This window comes from Nyctereutes procyonoides, unplaced genomic scaffold (assembly GCF_905146905.1).
Source record: "Nyctereutes procyonoides isolate TBG_1078 unplaced genomic scaffold, NYPRO_anot_genome, whole genome shotgun sequence".
NCBI classification, from domain to species: Eukaryota; Metazoa; Chordata; class Mammalia; order Carnivora; family Canidae; genus Nyctereutes; species Nyctereutes procyonoides.
In genome coordinates this window covers 39,817,128-39,835,018 of record NW_026575126.1, presented here as the reverse complement: position 1 = coordinate 39,835,018, position 17,891 = coordinate 39,817,128, and the positions used below count along the sequence as shown (strand labels likewise).

Genomic DNA, 17,891 nt, shown 5'->3' with positions numbered 1-17,891 from the left:
TGTAATTAAAATTTCTGATGCGTTTTTCTGAAGAACAAAAGTTTAGTACTAATTTTTCCAGTCTCTGGCCTTACAAGGTTTGTCCTCAGTGATGTCTGGCCTGCTGCTCTTAATCTGCCTCTGCCAGCCAGGTTTTTTCAGTGTTTAAATGTGGTAATTCTCCACCCAGGAGTCCTTCCACTGGTCTTCGGTATTACCATTTCTCCAGGGACAGTCCATGTCACCCAGGTGTCCTCCGTAGCAGTTTGGGCTGAGGGGGCAAGGGTCTTTATTGCCCTAGTGTCAGTCTCCCATTGACATAAAAGCCAGTTGGAGACTTCCAGTTTCTTTTTCAAGGACCAGCGGGTAAAAGTATAAACCTAAAAAGCGTTGTGTGCAACGTTAAAATAGAAATGTAAAAGGCACACACTTGGCCATCCCTTGCAGTGACTTCATGAGAGCCTGCAGTAAAGACCTCCAACCTGCTCTTTGATAGGACAAGGAAGAAATCCTCAATCCTGGGATCCCTGGGTGGCTCAGTGGTTAAGCGTCTCCCTTCGGCCCAGGGCGTGATCCTGGAGTCCTGGGATGGAATTGTGCATTGGGCTCCCTGCATGGAGCCTGCCTCTATCTGTCTCTCTCATGAATAAATAAAATCTTTAAAAAAGATAAAAGGGATCCCTGGGTGGCGCAGCGGTTTAGCGCCTGCCTCTGGCCCAGGGCGCAATCCTGGAGACCCAGGATCGAATCCCACATGGGGCTCCTGGTGCATGGAGCCTGCTTCTCCCTCTGCCTGTGTCTCTGCCTCTCTCTCTCTCTCTATGTGACTATCATAAATAAATAAAAATTAAAAAATAATAATAATAAAAAAGATAAAAAAGGAAATCCTCAATCCTTCCTGGAACAGATTGCTCCCTAAAATTTCTGCTAGTGTGGTCTCACATTGGCATCAGTGGCAAGTGCTTAGAAGAAAGGCAGTCTTACCAGTATTAACCGCCCGCATATAACACAAATAGATGAGTATTTTCTATGTGCCAGGCGCTGAGGTCAATGTTTCACATGGAATATTGTGTGAAATCATCTCATTAAGACAGCCAAGAACAGCTTTGCTTGTGAATTTGCTAGAAGGGGAGCTAGACAAGGGGCTGGGGGGCTTCCTATCGGAAAGCCTCTTAGGTGCAGGGAGTGAATTCCTGGGGGCACTCATTGCTCTAGCCTGACGCTGCAGTGCTCCGAGTAGAATCAACAGCGGTTGGACCAGCATCAGATCTGCAGGAGTGACACTGTGGGGGAGGGGTGCCTTCCATTCTCAGGAGACTTACAGTTCCCTGAAGGTGCCATCTTAACCCAAAAGAGTGCTCAGTAACATCAGCTTAATGTTACCCACACATTTCATGGCTTCAGCAGCCTTACCAGCCCTGTCCTAATGATCCTAAATCCCCCTCTCAAATCTTCCTCCTCTCCCTTTCTCCTCAAACCCTGTACTACCTCTGCCACCTTGTGCACAAAGGAAGAAAAATAAGAAACTAAGATTTTTAAAAATTGGCTCAGAAAACCAAGGACAAACTCATACTATACTGAGGCAGGGCTGAGAGAAGACTGATAAGGAAATGGGGATGAGGGGTGTATACAGGTGGTTTCTCTCACTTAAAATTGGTGTATTTGCTAGCCAGTTGCCAAGTAATGTTCCATCTTTTTCTCCCTCAGAGCAGTTAGCTATCTTCCTCCAGGGCCAAATCCTAAGAGGTTTTCCTGGCATCAGAATTTCCTACTCATAGGGATGCGTGGGTGGCTCAGCGGTTCAGGTCATGACCCCGGGATGTGGGATCGAGTCCCATGACCGGCTCCCTGCGAGGAGCCTGCTTCTCCCTCGGCCTGTGTCTCTGCCTCTCTCATGAATAAATAAATAAATCTTAAAAAAAAAAAAATTTGCCCTCCCCATTATTTTTCCTCCACTAACAGGCAATAAATCAATCACGTCCTGTCTTTTAAGTCAGATTTTCCTTCAGCTTTGTGACAAGTGAACATTCTAAAAAAAAATAAAAATAAAAATAAAAAAATCAAGACATTCTTACTGCTGTCCACCACCGCAAGGAAAGAAGCCTCCTGGAGACCCTCAGGACAACATGACCTAAGCAGCGACTGGGCTTGACCCTTCCTTACCTCGAAGCAGTCTCAGCCTGGAGACTACTCAGCCGACCTCATCCAAACCTTCTTTGACGAACCACAGAAAAAGGCGGTCCTCTATCCAAAGCAGACGGAGACAAATCAACACTGAAGGCCAAAACAAAAGGTCCTTAATGAAGAGTCGCACACTTTCATGTCTCCTGAAGATATTTATTACCATCCAAACATATTTTCAACAAGGAAAGGCATGAATCCCAATTTCCCCAGGATCCGATCCGCATTTGCAAAGCCTCCCAGGGAACCCTGCCTTTCACGGAACCCTCTGGAGACCCCAGGCTCTGTTTCTTTCTTGGACAGAAGTGGGGGAGTCTTAATCTCTGCAAGGGAAAATGAATTCAGAATCTGGTTTCCTCTGCCAATACTTGGGCTGAACTGCAAACTCCACCTTACTGTTTCCCTCGGGTCTCTGGTTCCTCTTTGTCTAAGGTGATGTTTACTTTGCCTGGCCTGTACACAGGCCCTTCTGTCAGAGAGGCGCTGTGGTGGCTGCCCTGGACTGCCCTGGACTCCCAGCCAGGGCTTTCAAGGGAGGTGCAACTCACCAGTCTTCTGCTGCCATGAGCTGGTTACCCAGAATACTATGCCCTTCTTTGGTCACAAGGGCCTCAGGAGTCCAAATGCTCCTGCTGAACATTCCAAGTGAGGAAGCAGTAACAGAAAGCCACACGGATTCCCAGAGTCGTTGGAACAAACAATGGACACAGTAAGGCATCCAAATCACAACCTGGCTGAACAGACAGAGGGGAGTACACGTACCCGGGACAAGACACTTCACAGAGAACTCCGCCCTGAGCACATCACCTCAAACACTTGCCACCCTCAATAGTTCAGCCAGAGTTCCGTCTTAGTTCTATACTCATCCTTTGCTGCCCCTGCCCCTCCCTTATCATAACCCCCATCTTGTTCATTTTTATAGTTATTATTTTAAAAACAGATCATTTGGTGGGCTGGGCAGAGAACACCAGCTCTTAACAGGACGACCCTCATAGTGTGCCGCTTTATCTGGGCCAAAGAGAAATCCCATTGTTTTCTATCCCGTGTGAGTTCTTTGGTGACTCATAAGGCGGGAACTCCGAGAAAAACTCTCTCCACATTCAGAACATTTATAAGGTCTCTCTCCCGTATGGGTTCTCAGATGACGAATCCGATTGGAGCTGTGAGAAAAACTGTCTCCACACTCATGACAGGTATAGGGTTTCTCTCCCGTGTGAATTCTCTGGTGCCTGATTAAGTTTGATCTATGAGAGAAGTTTTCCCCGCAAAGGTTACACTTATATGGTTTCTCCCCTGTGTGCGTTCTCTGATGTCTGGTGAGGTGCATGCCCTGCCGGAAGCTTTTCCCACAAGTCAAACATTCAAAGAGTTTTTTCTCTGCCTTGTGGGTTCCATGATTTGTAAGAAAGAGAGTGCTGTCACTCACTGCTTCCCCACACTCAGAGAAGGGGTAGAGCCTCTCTTTCTCATGAGTTCTTTCGTGTATGACGAGGTGTGAACTGCGAGAGAAACTTTTCCCACACTCGGCACACTTATAAGGTCGCTCTCCTGTGTGAATCCTTTGGTGTCTAAGGAGATTGGAACTATGAGCAAAGATCTCCCCACACTCAGGGCACTTGTAGGGCTTTTCACCTGTGTGGGTCCTCTGGTGCCTGTGAAGGTTTGAGTTGCAAGAGAAGCTTTTTCCACATATGTTACATTGATAGGGTTTCTCCCCCGTGTGGGTGCGCTGATGGCGAGTCAGGTGGGTATTCTGACTGAAGCTCTTTCCACATTCCAGGCACTTATGGGCCTCCTCTCCCAAGTGTGCTCTATGTAGTGACAGAAAGTGTGGGTTCCCACCAAAGATTTCGCCACACTCCACACCCATACACAGTCTCTCTGCTGCGTGTATTCTCTGGTGCCTAATTAGGTTCGAATTGTTAGAGAAATTTTTGCCACACAAGGGACACAAGTGGAGCTTCTTCGGCTGCAAATCCTTTGGTCGCCCCGGTTCTCTGCAACTTGTGGCCCCTACTAAGGACGGCTCCATCCCTTCCTCTGGGGGAGGCTCCCAGTGCCCGTCTGCCCTGTCCTGAGGCCTTCCCTGCTCAGGACTCCAGGGTACCTCCCCTCTGGCCTGGCCTGGCAGCAGTGCCTGTGGGCGGACGCTCTCAGGGGAAACGGACTGAGCACCTTCTTCCTGGTTCTCAAACTTTTCTTCTCCTGGCAGAGCAAGAGAAATCAAACCCCTATGTTATTCCTACGCCACAGAAAAGGAAATCCCACCTATCTGCTACTCCCTGTAGATCAAAAGGCCAGAAGGGCTAGTTCTAGTTTCCCATTTTCCCTATGTAGGTAGAGCACTCTGGAGAGGAAAAGGGGTGTGGCCATTGCTCAGGAACCAGTGCTCGCTCAGACCAGTCCTGAATTCCTTCATACAGGCCCCCAACTCCCTCTGCAACTGAGGGTCTGGATGCTGCCCTGTGGAAATGGGTGGGATGGAGCAGAGCTGGGACTAGGGTGGGCCCCGGGGGTTATATTATATTATATATATATATATTTATATTCTGCACCCAGGGGTGCAAGTGGGCAATGGAGATACAGGAAGCAATGTATCTTCCTGGCAGCAGCGATGGACTAACTCTACAGCCAAATCCTCAGATGCCTCCCTCCCAATAACACAAGGCTAGCTGGGCAGATTGCTCATCATCACTCCTTACCTGGAGCTGGGCTTCTGGGACTCAAGCCCTCCTTGCAAGTCTGAAGACTCGGATCCCACAGCTTTCCTCCTCGTTCCACGTGGGTGCTCAGGGCCTCTTGCCTAGGAACCTGAGACTCTGTTCACAATGAAAGAAAGAAATTTCTATGTCACCACTTTCCTCTACCAGGCAGAAGAAACACAGTTAATCTTGTTCCCTGCACTGAGTGAACATATTCACAGAAGGTGCAATAAATCTGATGGCAATTCTTTGAACATATACCCAACTGTTCTCAGTGGTTACCTCCAGAGAAAGAAACTGGAGTAGGGAAACTATGGCTTTTTCCTTTTACATTTTTGTAGTACTTGGGATCTTCTCCAACAAGAATGTATACTTTTGTAACTAAACCAAACAAACGTGATTAGAATGATCAGGTCTTGAGGAATTAGTTTAATATCATAAAGCCTTGACCGTCACAGATAAATATAAACTAGAACTAAGTTCCACTAGACAACTCCAGGAGAAAACATAATATGATGAACAATCAGAAAGAAATCTAGGGCTCTGAGAGGACCCTGAGGTTAAAACCCAAGAGTATCATTCCTCTGCTATGCTAAAACTAAAACTTCACTCTAATCCCAGCAAACATGGACTTTAAATGGCTTAGTTCTAAAAATTTGTGATCCAAATTTCTCTTCCTATACAGCACTCACTGAAAGCTATGCTCAAATTAGGGCACCAAACCATGGCCCACTGAAGGGAACCAAACCTGGTGGTGACCCCATGCAGAATTAGCGCAAGTGAGCCGACAGCTGTGCCTCTCTTTACAAACACTTGATGTGTGAAAACAAAGTGCATGTGACTCTTTCCTACCATGTATCAATACAGCTATAATGGTAACATACACAGAATTGTTTTACGTTTTTAAGACTTCCTACAACTTTTTATTATAAGAATTTTCCCATATCCAAAGTTGAAGGAATTCTACAATACCTGTACACTCTTCACTTAGATCCAACTATTAGCCTTTTGCCATGTTTTATAAGCCTCATTTTGAATCTCTGCATAATAGTCTAACTCATAGATGCATCTTAATTTATTGATCCTGTTTTACACACATGTATCATTTTCAAATTTCCAAAAGGCCTCCCCCGTTCCCGAATTTTTAAGGGCTGGGATAACTGTTAGGATGGAATGTTGATGCCAGTGCCTCCTGAAAGCTGGGGAAGGGCCTAGAAATACTAGTGAAGCATAGAAAGTACAAGTGAGGTCAGAGGAATAAGCATCTCACAGTTGCAGGGCATCAAGAACTGGGTGTATATGATGCAAGGGTGGGGTAGGCTGTCAGTGGAATTGATTTGTTCTGCCCTGGGAAGTCTATGAAAGCTCAGACTCCCTGCCTTCAGTTCTGGCAGCTGGGGGTCATAAGCGTGCCAACTGTGCCATCGGCCAAATGTTTAACTGATCTTCATCCAGTGTGCTTTAGAAAAAGGGAGGTCTTCTGGCGAAACTCAGAACTTATGTCCTGGAGGTGAGTGACTAACGGACAGGTCCCTGGTCAGAAGCAGCTCAGTCTTCATCCCTGGAAAAGAAGTCCTTACCCAGTGAGTCCACATTCTCATAACTCTCCTGCACCGTGTCCCTGGAGAGGGCCCTCTTACTAGGATCCTGATGCCCCCACTCCTCCTGGGAGATGTACATAGCCACGTCCTCTAAGCTCTCAGGCAACTGAAACAGCACAAGATCTCCTTTAGCCCCTGAGGCACCAAGAACAATTCAAGCAGTCATGAGTTATGGAGGCAAAACCCAGGGGGCCAAGGATACATTTCATGGGGAAGAAGGGTGCCAGGCCCACAAGTGAGGTGTGGAGGAAATAAAGAAGGGGGGGAGGCTGCACATGGTGAGGGAGAAAGGATCCTCTCTGAGAGGCAAAAAGACCCCATCCCCCATTAAGAGCAACTGCAGAGGAGGTGCTGGGGGAGACAACGGAAACTTCCACATCACCTGGGGCCCAGTCATCTCCTTGTCTTCCATGTTTCCTTCAGCAGGAAAGAGAGAAAGCCAGGGAGCAGACAATGCTGAAGTGACAGAAATCATGATGAGAATGGCATTTGTAATTCTTGGGAACCCAAGGATTATTATAACATGGTATCCATTCCCCAACCCCCAGTCTCTGCTGAGGACTGAATAATGCACAAAAGAAGGCAACATAAGCATAATAAAACAATATCCAAAATGGCAGAGTGTGAAGGTGGGGGGTGAGGGGTGGGGGTGGGCAGACAGGACGGACATGATCACCAGTCAACTTCCCTGCTGGCCTGCAGCATTCAAGCCCCCAATCATTCAAAGCTGTAAATGTCTGTGTTCAGCATACAGAAGGGCTTACTTACAAACCCCCCACCCTCCTCCCATCCCCAAAAGAACCCAATCCACCACTTTGAGGTCCTTCACTCCACATCTTGGAACCCTAAGATATGAAATTCCCTCACCTAGGTGACCGAACTCCACTTGCTGGTGTCACGGGACAACCCCAAAGCCCCTCCTCCCTCCCACCAGCCCAGATAACTGTTCCTCACCCCTCTCCTTTACAGCCTGGGGGTCCCTTTTGGGGCTGGGGCCTAGCAGCTCCTGCAGCCTGGGGCCAGGGCTTCGCTCAGTCTCCATTGGCTCCAACTTGAAGCTCGGTGACTCTCGTGCTGTTTCCAGAGGCAAAGGCTCCTCCAAAAGCACTTCTGTTCCCCGCCTATGGTTTGTGACCTGGGAACCAACCCACATCACTCATCATCACAACAGGGCCCGACAGCAAGGGAAATTAGTACAGAATTGAGGGCAAACCTTCGACAGAAAACCAGTCAATCCTTTTGGATCCAGCAAAAGAGAAGGATAGTTTACAGTAAAAGCTTTCCTGATCCTATATGTGGGGGAAAAAAAGGCAGCGAGGGCTTCCACTCCCAGGGCAAACCTTTCCTGCACACCTCTCTGACACACCTGACTTCCTCTTGCCTTCCCCCACTCTAATGCTTCCATTCCTCCAGAATTTTGGTGATCCTGTGGGCGAGTGCCCGCAGAGCCTCACTGCCAAACTGTTTTTCTAAATTCACTAGTATCCTGACCTAACTCTGCAGGGGAGACGAGGTTGCCGCACCTAACAGCCATTAAGCACTAAGAGCCAATGGTGTGATCAAAACTACATGATGCTCTCCCTACAAACCTAGAAAGGTATTTTATCATTCTCACCTTACTGATGGCAAATCTGAAGCTCAAAGAGATTAACTAACTTGCCCAAAGTCACAAAGCTTTTAAGAAGCAGAATAAGGATCTGAATCCTGCAAATTAACTCTGGGGGTCACACTAAGGCAAAACCCCTGCCTCCATGTGGAAATAGGGCATTCTTCACAGCTCACTCTGTCCTTCCGGGGAAAACCTGGAAAATGCATCTTCCTGACCAAACTATGAAAACACTTCTTGCTCACAGAAAATCTACTCGAGGGACCAAGTAAAGGTATGGAGAACAGGGCCGCCATGTCCTAGTCCTCGGGACCAAACCGCAGAAAAAGACAGCTCTTTGTCTCACCTGTAGTCTCAGTCTCCCAAGCTCTCTCTGCATGTCCTCCACAAGGGTCACTGCTTCCTCGCCGCTCTCCGGATGCAGCTCCTGCACCCTGCTCTGGATCTCCTGGGGCAGGATGGTCAGGAACTGCTCCAATACCAGCAGCTCCAGGATTTGCTCCTTGGTACGCATCTCAGGCCGCAGCCACTCGTGGCAAAGCTCCTGGAGCCGGCTGAGGGCTTCCCGGGGCCCAGCGGCCTCTTGGAAGCGGAACCGTCTAAAACGCAAGTGGGAGGCCTCAGGACTGGGCCCTGGATCCGATGGGGGCAGCTCCTGGCTCCAGGCGCAGTCCTCCTCTAGTTTCACTATCAGGAGCCCTTCCCGGTCTTGGGGGCCCGGGCCGGACGCCATCGCAAGGCCCCGGGTGCGCTTTGGCCCCGAAATCAGCTGCGCCCGCCAGGGAAGGCCCCAGACCCCGCGACTGCAAGTCCAGGCCGAGGGGCCCAGCCCGGGCACAGCCGGCTCCGGGGCCTTGGCCTCAGTCGACCACGGGCGCCGCCGCGCCAGCCGCCTGTCCCGTCACCAGCAGGACCTCACCACGTAGGACCACAACGCCGCGCTTTCAACCTCTTCGCGGTCTCAGGCAAGACTAGGCGCTCGGCTTCACGCCGGAAGTCCCAACGCGCGTCAGGCGGCCGCAGCCAACGGCGCAACCTCGGGACCAACTTCCGGGTCACGATCCGCGAACTCTCGCGTCCGTTGGGTCAGCCTCACCGCCGACCAATCACAAGGGAAGATTTCACTGCAGGGGCGGGACAAGCGACGGGCCAATTGGAGACGAGAGGCGGGGCCGGTTAAGTTTAGTGGAAAACTAGCCTGAGGAGGGCGTGGCCAGTGGGCAACCGGATCAGAATTCCCAGAAAACATAATGAAGTGAAAATTCCCGAGCCACTTGAAATCCAGCGCGTCAGTGTCGGGTGGAGCCCGGCAATCTGAACTGTTTACAAGCTCTTCCACCAGACAGAAGTTTGAGAACTACTGTCCCGGTCATAAGGGACTTAAGAGCAGTTCCCCCTCGCTCTGGTTACTCGGGTGTGCAGGAGAGGGCGCCGGAGACCCGACGGCCTCAGCAGCACGCAAGCCAGGCTCCTCTCCGCCGACGCTCGGCGCCGGGGTGGGAGGGAAGCGTGCGGACCCACCCGGGTCAACGTCGCCGCGAGGCTTGCCGGGAGATGTAGTCTGTGGCGCGCTCCGCGCTTGCGCCGGCGCCTGCACCCGCGGCCCCTTGGCAGGCGCCGGTGAGTCCTGTGTGCCGTTGGCTGTACCTGAGGCTCCTGGGGACCCAGGACGTGCCACTCAGTCTCCACCCCTGCGAGGGCGGGATCGTGTTCGGCTCCCTCCTGGGTCCTAGGTCTCGTGACGAAAGCTGTGAACTTCACTGGGAGAGGCGAACGGAGGGAACCCGGAGAGTCGGCTCAGCAACTTTCCCTCCAGCGACGGTCAGGCCCGTGGGCTCAGGAGATGGGGCGTCGTAGGAGTCGATCGTGACAACCTGTAACCTTTTATTCAGCGCTTGCCCAATGCAGCTAGACGCTCATGGCACACAAACCTGTAGGACAGAGACCATCCCCGTGTAACGGTTAACGCTTTGTTCAGTCTGTCTTCAAGTTCAGGCTGCCACAATAAAACGGGTGATGTGAGGACAGGCTGGCTTTGGACGCCTGGGTGGAAAGAGTCCTGAGTATTTTGGGTTTTCTTGTGCCTCTCGAGGAAAAGCGGTGGCCATATGTGGCCCCAGCCTCAGAACACGCAGGCAGGTATAGGTACATTTCAGAAACCCTTGTCGAGACGTGAGACCTCAGAGTCCTCTAAGGCTATTTTGTTTCCGACTATTGCAGGAAACTACAGACTTTTTTTTAAAATTTATTCATGTGAGACACACACAGAGAGAGGCAAAGACCTAGGCAGAGGGAGAAGCAGGCTCTCTGCAGGGAGCCCGATGTGGGACGACTCCTGGGTCTCCAAGATCACGCCCTGGGCTGAAGGCGGGCGCTAAACCGCTGAGCCACCCAGGCATCCCAGGAAACTACAGATTCTAACCTAGAATCACCCCACTTTGCTGGCATTTCCCACGTTCTCTCAAATTATTTAATCCCACCAATCCCCAAACTTTAGCTCTTTCATTTCTTTTGAGGGGATAAGACTATCCCCACCTTGTAACGTTGGGTGAGGATTAAATGAGCTAACGTGTAGGATGCTAGGATGGTACCTGGCACTCGGCATGAACTCCATGTCATACTAGCTGTTACTAATGCACAGTAAGGCTCACCCTATCTCACAGAAAAACCACTTGGATTTTTATTGCAGGATGTGGGACATGGGAATGTTTGCAAAACCACATTATACCTTGAGATGGGAAAGAATGAATCACCTGCTATTTAAGTTTAGGTTATTAATGGGGACTTGAAGCTAGATGGACTTTCTGCGTTATTCAAAATTACTGTTTGTATCCGTTTTTGTTTCTTTGAGGCTTATCTATATTCAGACAGAAAAAAAAATAGCAGGCATATTACTGAGAGTAGGATATAGGCCGGTAGATCTACAGAGGCTCATATGGGGCAGGAGTTCTTAACCTACAGTCCATAAAATTAGAGAGCAGCCCTGTCCAGTAGAACTTACTGAGATGGTGAAATGCACCTGGTGTTGCTAAGTGCCACCTAGTAGCTACTGTACAGGCCAGGGCAGTTCTGGAGGGCCACTATAGTTAGATTTGGAGAGCTTGTAACTTTTGATATTGTATGCAAAACTGGGTATATATGTGTATGCTCTAAGAAGCAGATCCATGGCTTTTATCAAGTTCTCAAAACCACTAAAAAGATTAAGAACCACTATTTTAGGTCTTTGGTGAAAAGTTCAGAGAAGGAAGTATGCCCTCTGGAGACCATTATTGATTCTACTTTCATATATTTTCTTGTCCTCAGCTTGCCGGTGGCTCCCTGATGATTATAACAGAGAACAAATTTGAATCTGAGATAAAGAACCCCTATTAGTCCTGGCCTTGGCTTATGGTCACTAGATTCTGTCCTGGATTAGTTTCAGTCCTTGCCTAGGTCTTATAGATCCTCTTGCACTCAGTGAGGCAGTTGTTTGTGTGTAGTCTTCAAACCAGTATTTGGTGAAATACACAGTGTTAAGACACTCTGGTCTGTGCTCTTTGGTGAGGGAGCAGAGAAAGCAGCAGCTCCTGCCAGTCTGAAATGCTGCTTTCCCTGCCTCTCACCTGAGGATACCCTGGCCTCCAGGCTTCTGTCACCCTAAGCCTTTGCTATTTGCCACTCTCCCAGCTGTGGTTTCATCCCACTTTATTGGACTACAGATTCCTGCTATTTATGACTCAGGGTTTGGCTTTACATGTATGAAATTACTCTTTGATCTTACTCCGAGCTTTGAAATCCAATTATAAACAAAATATTGACTCTAAATGGCACTTCATTTCAATATATTTTATTTGTATTAATCTGAAATATGTTGCCTTTCTTGTGAAAATATAAAATAAGGCATTTTGCTCTATTTCCTATATTTTGATAAAATGTTCTAGAATTTAAATATTCCTCTAGATTAACAGTAGCCAAACTAACTTGCTAATAGTGTTTGGTAATGTTAATATTTACACATTTTCCTCTATTAGAATGATAAGCCACCATTTACCATCTCACATTTTATTGCAGAGCAGTTAATTCTGTCAGGGGTGAGGAGCAGGAAGGGACACAGAAAGAGGTTGCAAGCCATAACTCCTCTCTCAGCGAGGGAAGCAGTGGTAGGACACTGCAGGAAACTGAGCCAGACAGGATTTTATAGTCTTTGGATTGCCAGAAACAGTTAGATAGTTGTTATGGCGAACTTCAAGATAATCCACTTGTAGGCTTTAGCTAAAAAGAAACATCTAAAGACAGTATTTGCTGGTCACCACCAACCAAGTTCAGACATCAATTTTTATTTGAAAATCTCTTAACTGAAATTAATCCAGGACACAGTTCTCAAATTCCCACTTTTACCTCTCTCTCTCTTCTCTTTGGACTCAATAAGAGTGTTTCTCAGCTTTGACACAGTCAGAATTTTACGACGATTAACATCACATTTTAGTCCTGACTTAGGTAATTCTTTTAACGAAACATTCAAACGATAGTGTAAAACTAATTTAGTGCATTGGTTTTACCACAGAATCAATTCACTCTTTGTCCACAGATTGGATGGAGGACAATAGCTTGGAATTGAGCACAAAAGCTTTCCCATCGTTTTGGTTTTAACACTGAAATACTGCTTGACAGAGGTTCTAGGTGAAATCATCCTAACTGAGGAAACAGTATATAGAGAGATCATCTGCTCCAGAAATCAGCCTGAATCCAGCAACAATCAGTGGTGACCCAAACTTATGTTTCCTGTCTTCCTTATATACCAAAGCCTAGCCTGAGCTTCCCAGCAGAGCACAGAGAAGAGCCAGTGTTCATTGGATACAAGGGAAGAAGGAAAACATCAGACTTAATTGGAGTAAAAAGCTTTACTTAGGGTTTCTATCATTCCCATTTCTGGTTTAATACAACTTTTATCTCCCCCCTCACATGCACCCTGATGTTTATGGTAGTATTTTCAACAATAACCAGACTATGGAGAGAGGCCAAATGTCTATCAACTGATGTATGGATAAAGAAGATGTGGTATATTCAATTAGCCAACATACAGAACATCATTAGTTTCAGATGTAAAGTTCAGTATTTCATCATTTGCGTATGACATCCAGTGCTCACCACATCACGTGCCCTCCTTAATGTAAATTTAAAAAATAAAATAAAAAGATGTGGTGTATATACACACACACACACGGAATATTATTCAGCCATCAAAAACAATGAATTCTTGCCATTTGCAATGACATGGTTGGAGTTAGAGTGCTAAGTGAAATAAGTCAGAGAAAGACAAATACTGTATCATCTCACTCATGTGGGATTGAAGTAAGAAAACAGATGAACATATGGGAAGGAGGGAAAGGTTAAAAAAAAAAGGAGAATGGGGAAACAAGACATAAGTGATTCTTAACAATAGAGAATAAACTGAGGGTTGAAGGAGGGAGATGGGTAGGGGGGCCAGATGGGTGGTGGGTCTAGGAGGCACTTGTTATGATGAGCACTGGGTGTTGTATGCAAGGCAAGTGATGAGTCACTGAATTCTTCTCCAGAACGCAAGATTGCACTGTAGGTTAACTACCTAAAATTCAAATAATAAAGTCAGGAGAGATGAAGCTTCTTCAAAGAAGAAAAAACCTGAGAACTCTGCATCCATTCAGTGTAACTTTAGAGGGGAACGCTCTCTGTGGTTCTTTTAATTTTAAGATTTTATTTATTGGGATCCCTGGGTGGCACAGTGGTTTAGCGCCTGCCTTTGGCCCAGGGCACGATCCTGGAGACCCGGGATCGAATCCACGTCGGGCTCCTGGTGCATGGAGCCTGCTTCTCCCTCTGCCTGTGTCTCTGCCTCTCTCTCTGTGTGTGTGACTATCATAAATAAATAAAAATTTAAAAAAAGATTTTATTTATTTATTCATGAGAGACACACAGAGAGAGGCAGAGACACAGGCAGAGGGAGAGGCAGGCTCCCTGCAGGAAGCCCGACGTGAGACTCGATCCTGGGACTCTAGGCCCACACTCTGGGCCAAAGGCAGACACTCAACCACTGAGCCGCCCAGGTTGTCCCTCTGTGGTTCTGTTTAAAAAAAAAAATTGGGATCCCTGCGTGGCGCAGCGATTTAGTGCCTGCCTTTGGCCCAGGGCGCGATCCTGGAGACCCGGGATCGAATCCCACGTCGGGCTCCTGGTGCATGGAGCCTGCTTCTCCCTCTGCCTATGTCTCTGCCTCTCTCTCTCTCTCTCTCTCTCTGTGTGTGTGTGTGATTATCATAAATAAATAAATAAATAAATAAATAAATAAATAAATAAATAAATAATTTTTAAAAAATAAAATTAAAAACCTTCAGAAAATCAATTTGGAAATCCCAAGACTTAGCAGAACTTATAGAGCATCAATCCATTCTATAGAGAGGAACCCCGAGAATTTCACCCTGGAAGAATCTCTCAACATTAGACTCATTGAACATTAGGAAACTCATTCAGGAAAGGAGCGTCACTCATGCCTCGGCTGTGGAAAAAGCTTCCATCATTCGGACCTTTATAGACACCAACATCTTCCAATGGGAGCAAGACTCTGTGAATGCACACTTTATGGAAAGCAATTTGACAGTGTGTTCTAAGAATCTTAAAATGTTTTTCGTCTTTGATCAAGCAGTTCCACATCTGAGAAACCATCCTGAAGGGGAAAAACAAGAGAAAATAGCAACAGCAAAATTTTAAAAATTTAAAAAGCCTTTACACACACACACACACACACACACACACACCCTCCAGTGGTTCCCCACTGTCCTGAAAATGAAGCACAGACTCCTCACCAAGGTTTTCAACTGTAGCAACAAGCATGCAGTTGACTCTTGCTACCAAAGTCAAAGTCACTTTCTTCTGGGCTCCCATGGAACTTTGTTTAGACCTTATTTTTTTTTAATTTTTTTTATTTATTCATAATAGTCACACACAGAGAGAGAGGCAGAGACACAGGCAGAGGGAGAAGCAGGCTCCATGCACCGGGAGCCCGACGTGGGACTCGATCCCGGGTCTCCAGGATCGCGCCCTGGGCCAAAGGCAGGCGCCAAACCGCTGCGCCACCCAGGGACCCCCTTAGACCTTATTTTTAGCACTAAAAGTGTGCCTTAAGGGGAGAGTTAGTTATAATCATACTATGATCTGTGTCCTCTTCTGCCCTTCCAAAATACATACATCAACATCACACACACTGAGTGGAGTCCTACAGAGTAGAAAACATCAATTATTCATCTCTTCATCCCTTAAAGTTCTGTATACATAATAAATACTAATAAATGTTTGTAGAATTGAATCAACAAAGGTGTGAAATACTCTTGGAAACCCAGCACCTTGGGGATCTCTGGGTCAGTGGTTTAGCACCTGCCTTTGGCCCAGGACGTGATCCTGGAGACCCAGGATCGAGTCCCACATCGGGCTCTCTGCTTGGATGGAGCCTGCTTCTCCCTCTGTCTGTGTCTCTGCCTCTGTGTGTGTGTGTGTGTGTGTGTGTGTGTGTCTTTCATGAATAAATAAATAAATAATCTTTAAAAAAAAAAAAAAGGAAACCCAGAACCTAGGGCATTGCATGGATAAGCCTAGTTATACTATGGAGCATTCTGAAAAGAGCAAAACTAGTGTCCACCTCATAAGTACTACAAAGATTAAAATACATTTACGTGCAGTTTCCACACAAATTAAACTTTCAATAAATATCAGTGCATTTAATTTTTTTTAATTTATTTTAGAAAGAGAACACGCACGAGCAGGAGGGATAGAGGGAGAGGGAAAGAGAGACTCTCAAGCAGACCCCGTGCTGAGCCCAAAGTGGGGCTTGATCTCATGACCATAAGATCATGGCCTGACCAGAAACCAAGGGTCAGACACTTAACCAAATATGCCACCCAGGTGCCCCAATGTATTTAATTTCTAGTCTCTGTTTAATGATAAAAACATTTAAGACTATGAGTTTCCTCTTAGCGTAGCTTTGATTATTTCCCATAATTTTTATATACGATATTCTCATTGGTCACTTCAAAATAGCTTGCTACAGTTTTTATTTCCTCTTTTAGACAAGAGTTGGTAAACTGGCCAAGAAAATTTTCCTCTTAATTTCTATTTTCCTGGGCACCTAGGTGGCTCAGTCAATTAAGCATCTGCCTCCCACTCAGGTCATGATCCCAGGGTCCTGGGATTGAACCCTACATTGGGCTCCTTGATTAGCAGGAAGTCTGCTTCTTCCTCTCCCTCTGCTTGTCACCCTGGCTTGTGCTCTCTCTCTCTCTCTCTCTCTCTCAGATAAATAAATAAAATCCTTAAAATATTTTTTCCTGCATTGATTAGAAAATGATGTTCATTCCACTCTGCTTTGGAAAATTCATTTAGGCTTTCTTGTATACTTATATTTGATAAAGCTTGTTAAGTATCCCTAAGGCCCCAGAAAACAGGGGTTGTATTTATAGGACACAAATGTAGTCTTGGACCTCTTAAGTATTTTTGTATCTTTGGAAGCACCCTTGGTGCTTGTGTAAAGGGGAAGTGAGGTAGAGGAGTTTGGGTTGCTTCCCATTGTGCCTGAGGTTTGTTTGTTTTTCTTTACTTCCTCTTCCCTTGTTAGAAAGCTTTAAAAACAAACAAACAAAACTATTTTATGGACTTTATATAGCAATTGTTAATACCTCCCTAGCTATTAAAGCTATGAGAATGGGAGGTGAAAGGGCCTTGGAGAGGCCTTCCCTTTCTCCAGCTGAGATAGTCTTCCCAAAGATGCCATAGCTGTCTTCTTGGAAGAAGAAAAAACCCACAAGGACCACATTAAGATTTTTTTCAATTGTGACCTTCCAGAATTTGCAGGGATTCTTTCACAGTGTGTTGTCCAGGCTAAAATCAAGGAAATCAGGGAACAGACTGGAGACTGGGTCTTCAAAGGGCTCATGACATGGGGGGGGAGACTGTACACTTGGCCCTCCTGCACATGCTAGTCACCTTCACATTCCTAAAGAAACATACAAAGGGCCCTCCAGGAACCTGTGATCTTCAATTCTGAAATGAGTACTTGTTCTGAAATCCTCTTTCATTTCTAGCCTAGTGAACTTGGCAGAATAATCTCAGAAATACCCAAACCTCAGACTTAAGCTTCCAGGCCCAGCTCCCTGCTTCCTCTCCTTGATCCACTGTAAGGATGTGGAACAAGGTGGAAGGAGAGCTCGCCTCTTGGACTCAGCTCAGCACTTACAATCAGCTCAGTCAGCCTGTGTGGGTGAGTCTGGATGCTTGAACAACTGGCATGAGATGAGTCTATCCTCAGAATGAGATGGGTCACCGTCCATCCTGTCTTTTCCCAGTGATTAGAAAGGTCTTCTCAGAGGTCTGGCAAAACCCATCTCCACATTTTTAAGGCTCCTAGAAAATTAAGACATTATAAAAATTGTGGCATAGTTTACATGTTTGCACCTAGAATTTTTAACATCCAACACAAGAACACAACTACATGTTTTCCTGGAGAGAACTTCAAAATAAAAAAATTGAGACCTTTATAAAGGTGAGACCATACCAAATGGCCCTCAAAGAAGTCTATCCATGCCTACTTTGCTTTCTATAGTAACTCTTCCTTCATCTCTCCAAAACTGGGAAGGGAGTGTAGGGGAGAAGAAAAGAACAAGTGGCCCCTCACCTTGGTCTGAGGCGGGAACACACTTATCTTCTGGGACAACATAGTTCACCCTGGGCAGGACGGAGGCCCTCCTCCTCAGACGTTTCTCTCAGGGTCATCCAAATACTAGAGAACCCCCAACATAAAAGGTCTTGCACCTTCCACTT

General features: G+C 46.7%; 1 protein-coding gene across 2 annotated transcripts; it reads right to left on the bottom strand.

Moving 5' to 3' along the window:
- Positions 1–2,302: 2,302 nt before the first annotated feature.
- On the bottom strand, positions 2,303–9,104 carry ZNF263 (zinc finger protein 263). 2 transcript variants are annotated; one of them, XM_055339548.1, is made up of 6 exons: positions 8,416–9,104; positions 7,418–7,598; positions 6,846–6,919; positions 6,443–6,569; positions 4,863–4,979; positions 2,303–4,365 (listed from the first exon to the last, which is right to left on the bottom strand). In XM_055339548.1, the coding sequence occupies exons 1-6, from the start codon at positions 8,800–8,802 to the stop codon at positions 3,197–3,199; spliced, it is 2,055 nt and encodes a 684-aa protein (XP_055195523.1). In that variant the 5' UTR covers positions 8,803–9,104; the 3' UTR covers positions 2,303–3,196. The 2 variants fall into 2 exon arrangements, with proteins under 2 accessions (XP_055195523.1, XP_055195524.1); XM_055339549.1 differs by lacking the exons at positions 6,846–6,919; positions 7,418–7,598 and having other exon boundaries at positions 8,416–9,103.
- Between the last annotated feature and the right edge of the window lie 8,787 nt (positions 9,105–17,891).

Excerpts from the sequence above, each read along its gene's own strand:
- ZNF263 (XM_055339548.1), bottom strand. The coding sequence starts at position 8,802 with ATGGCGTCCGGCCCGGGCCCCCAAGACCGGGAAGGGCTCCTGATAGTG. Across the intron at positions 6,920-7,417 it reads CCAGGCTGTAAAGGAGAGGG|CATTGTCTGCTCCCTGGCTT; the intron begins GTGAGGAACAGT and ends CTGTCACTTCAG. Across the intron at positions 4,980-6,442 it reads TGAGAATGTGGACTCACTGG|AGTCTCAGGTTCCTAGGCAA; the intron begins GTAAGGACTTCT and ends CATTGTGAACAG.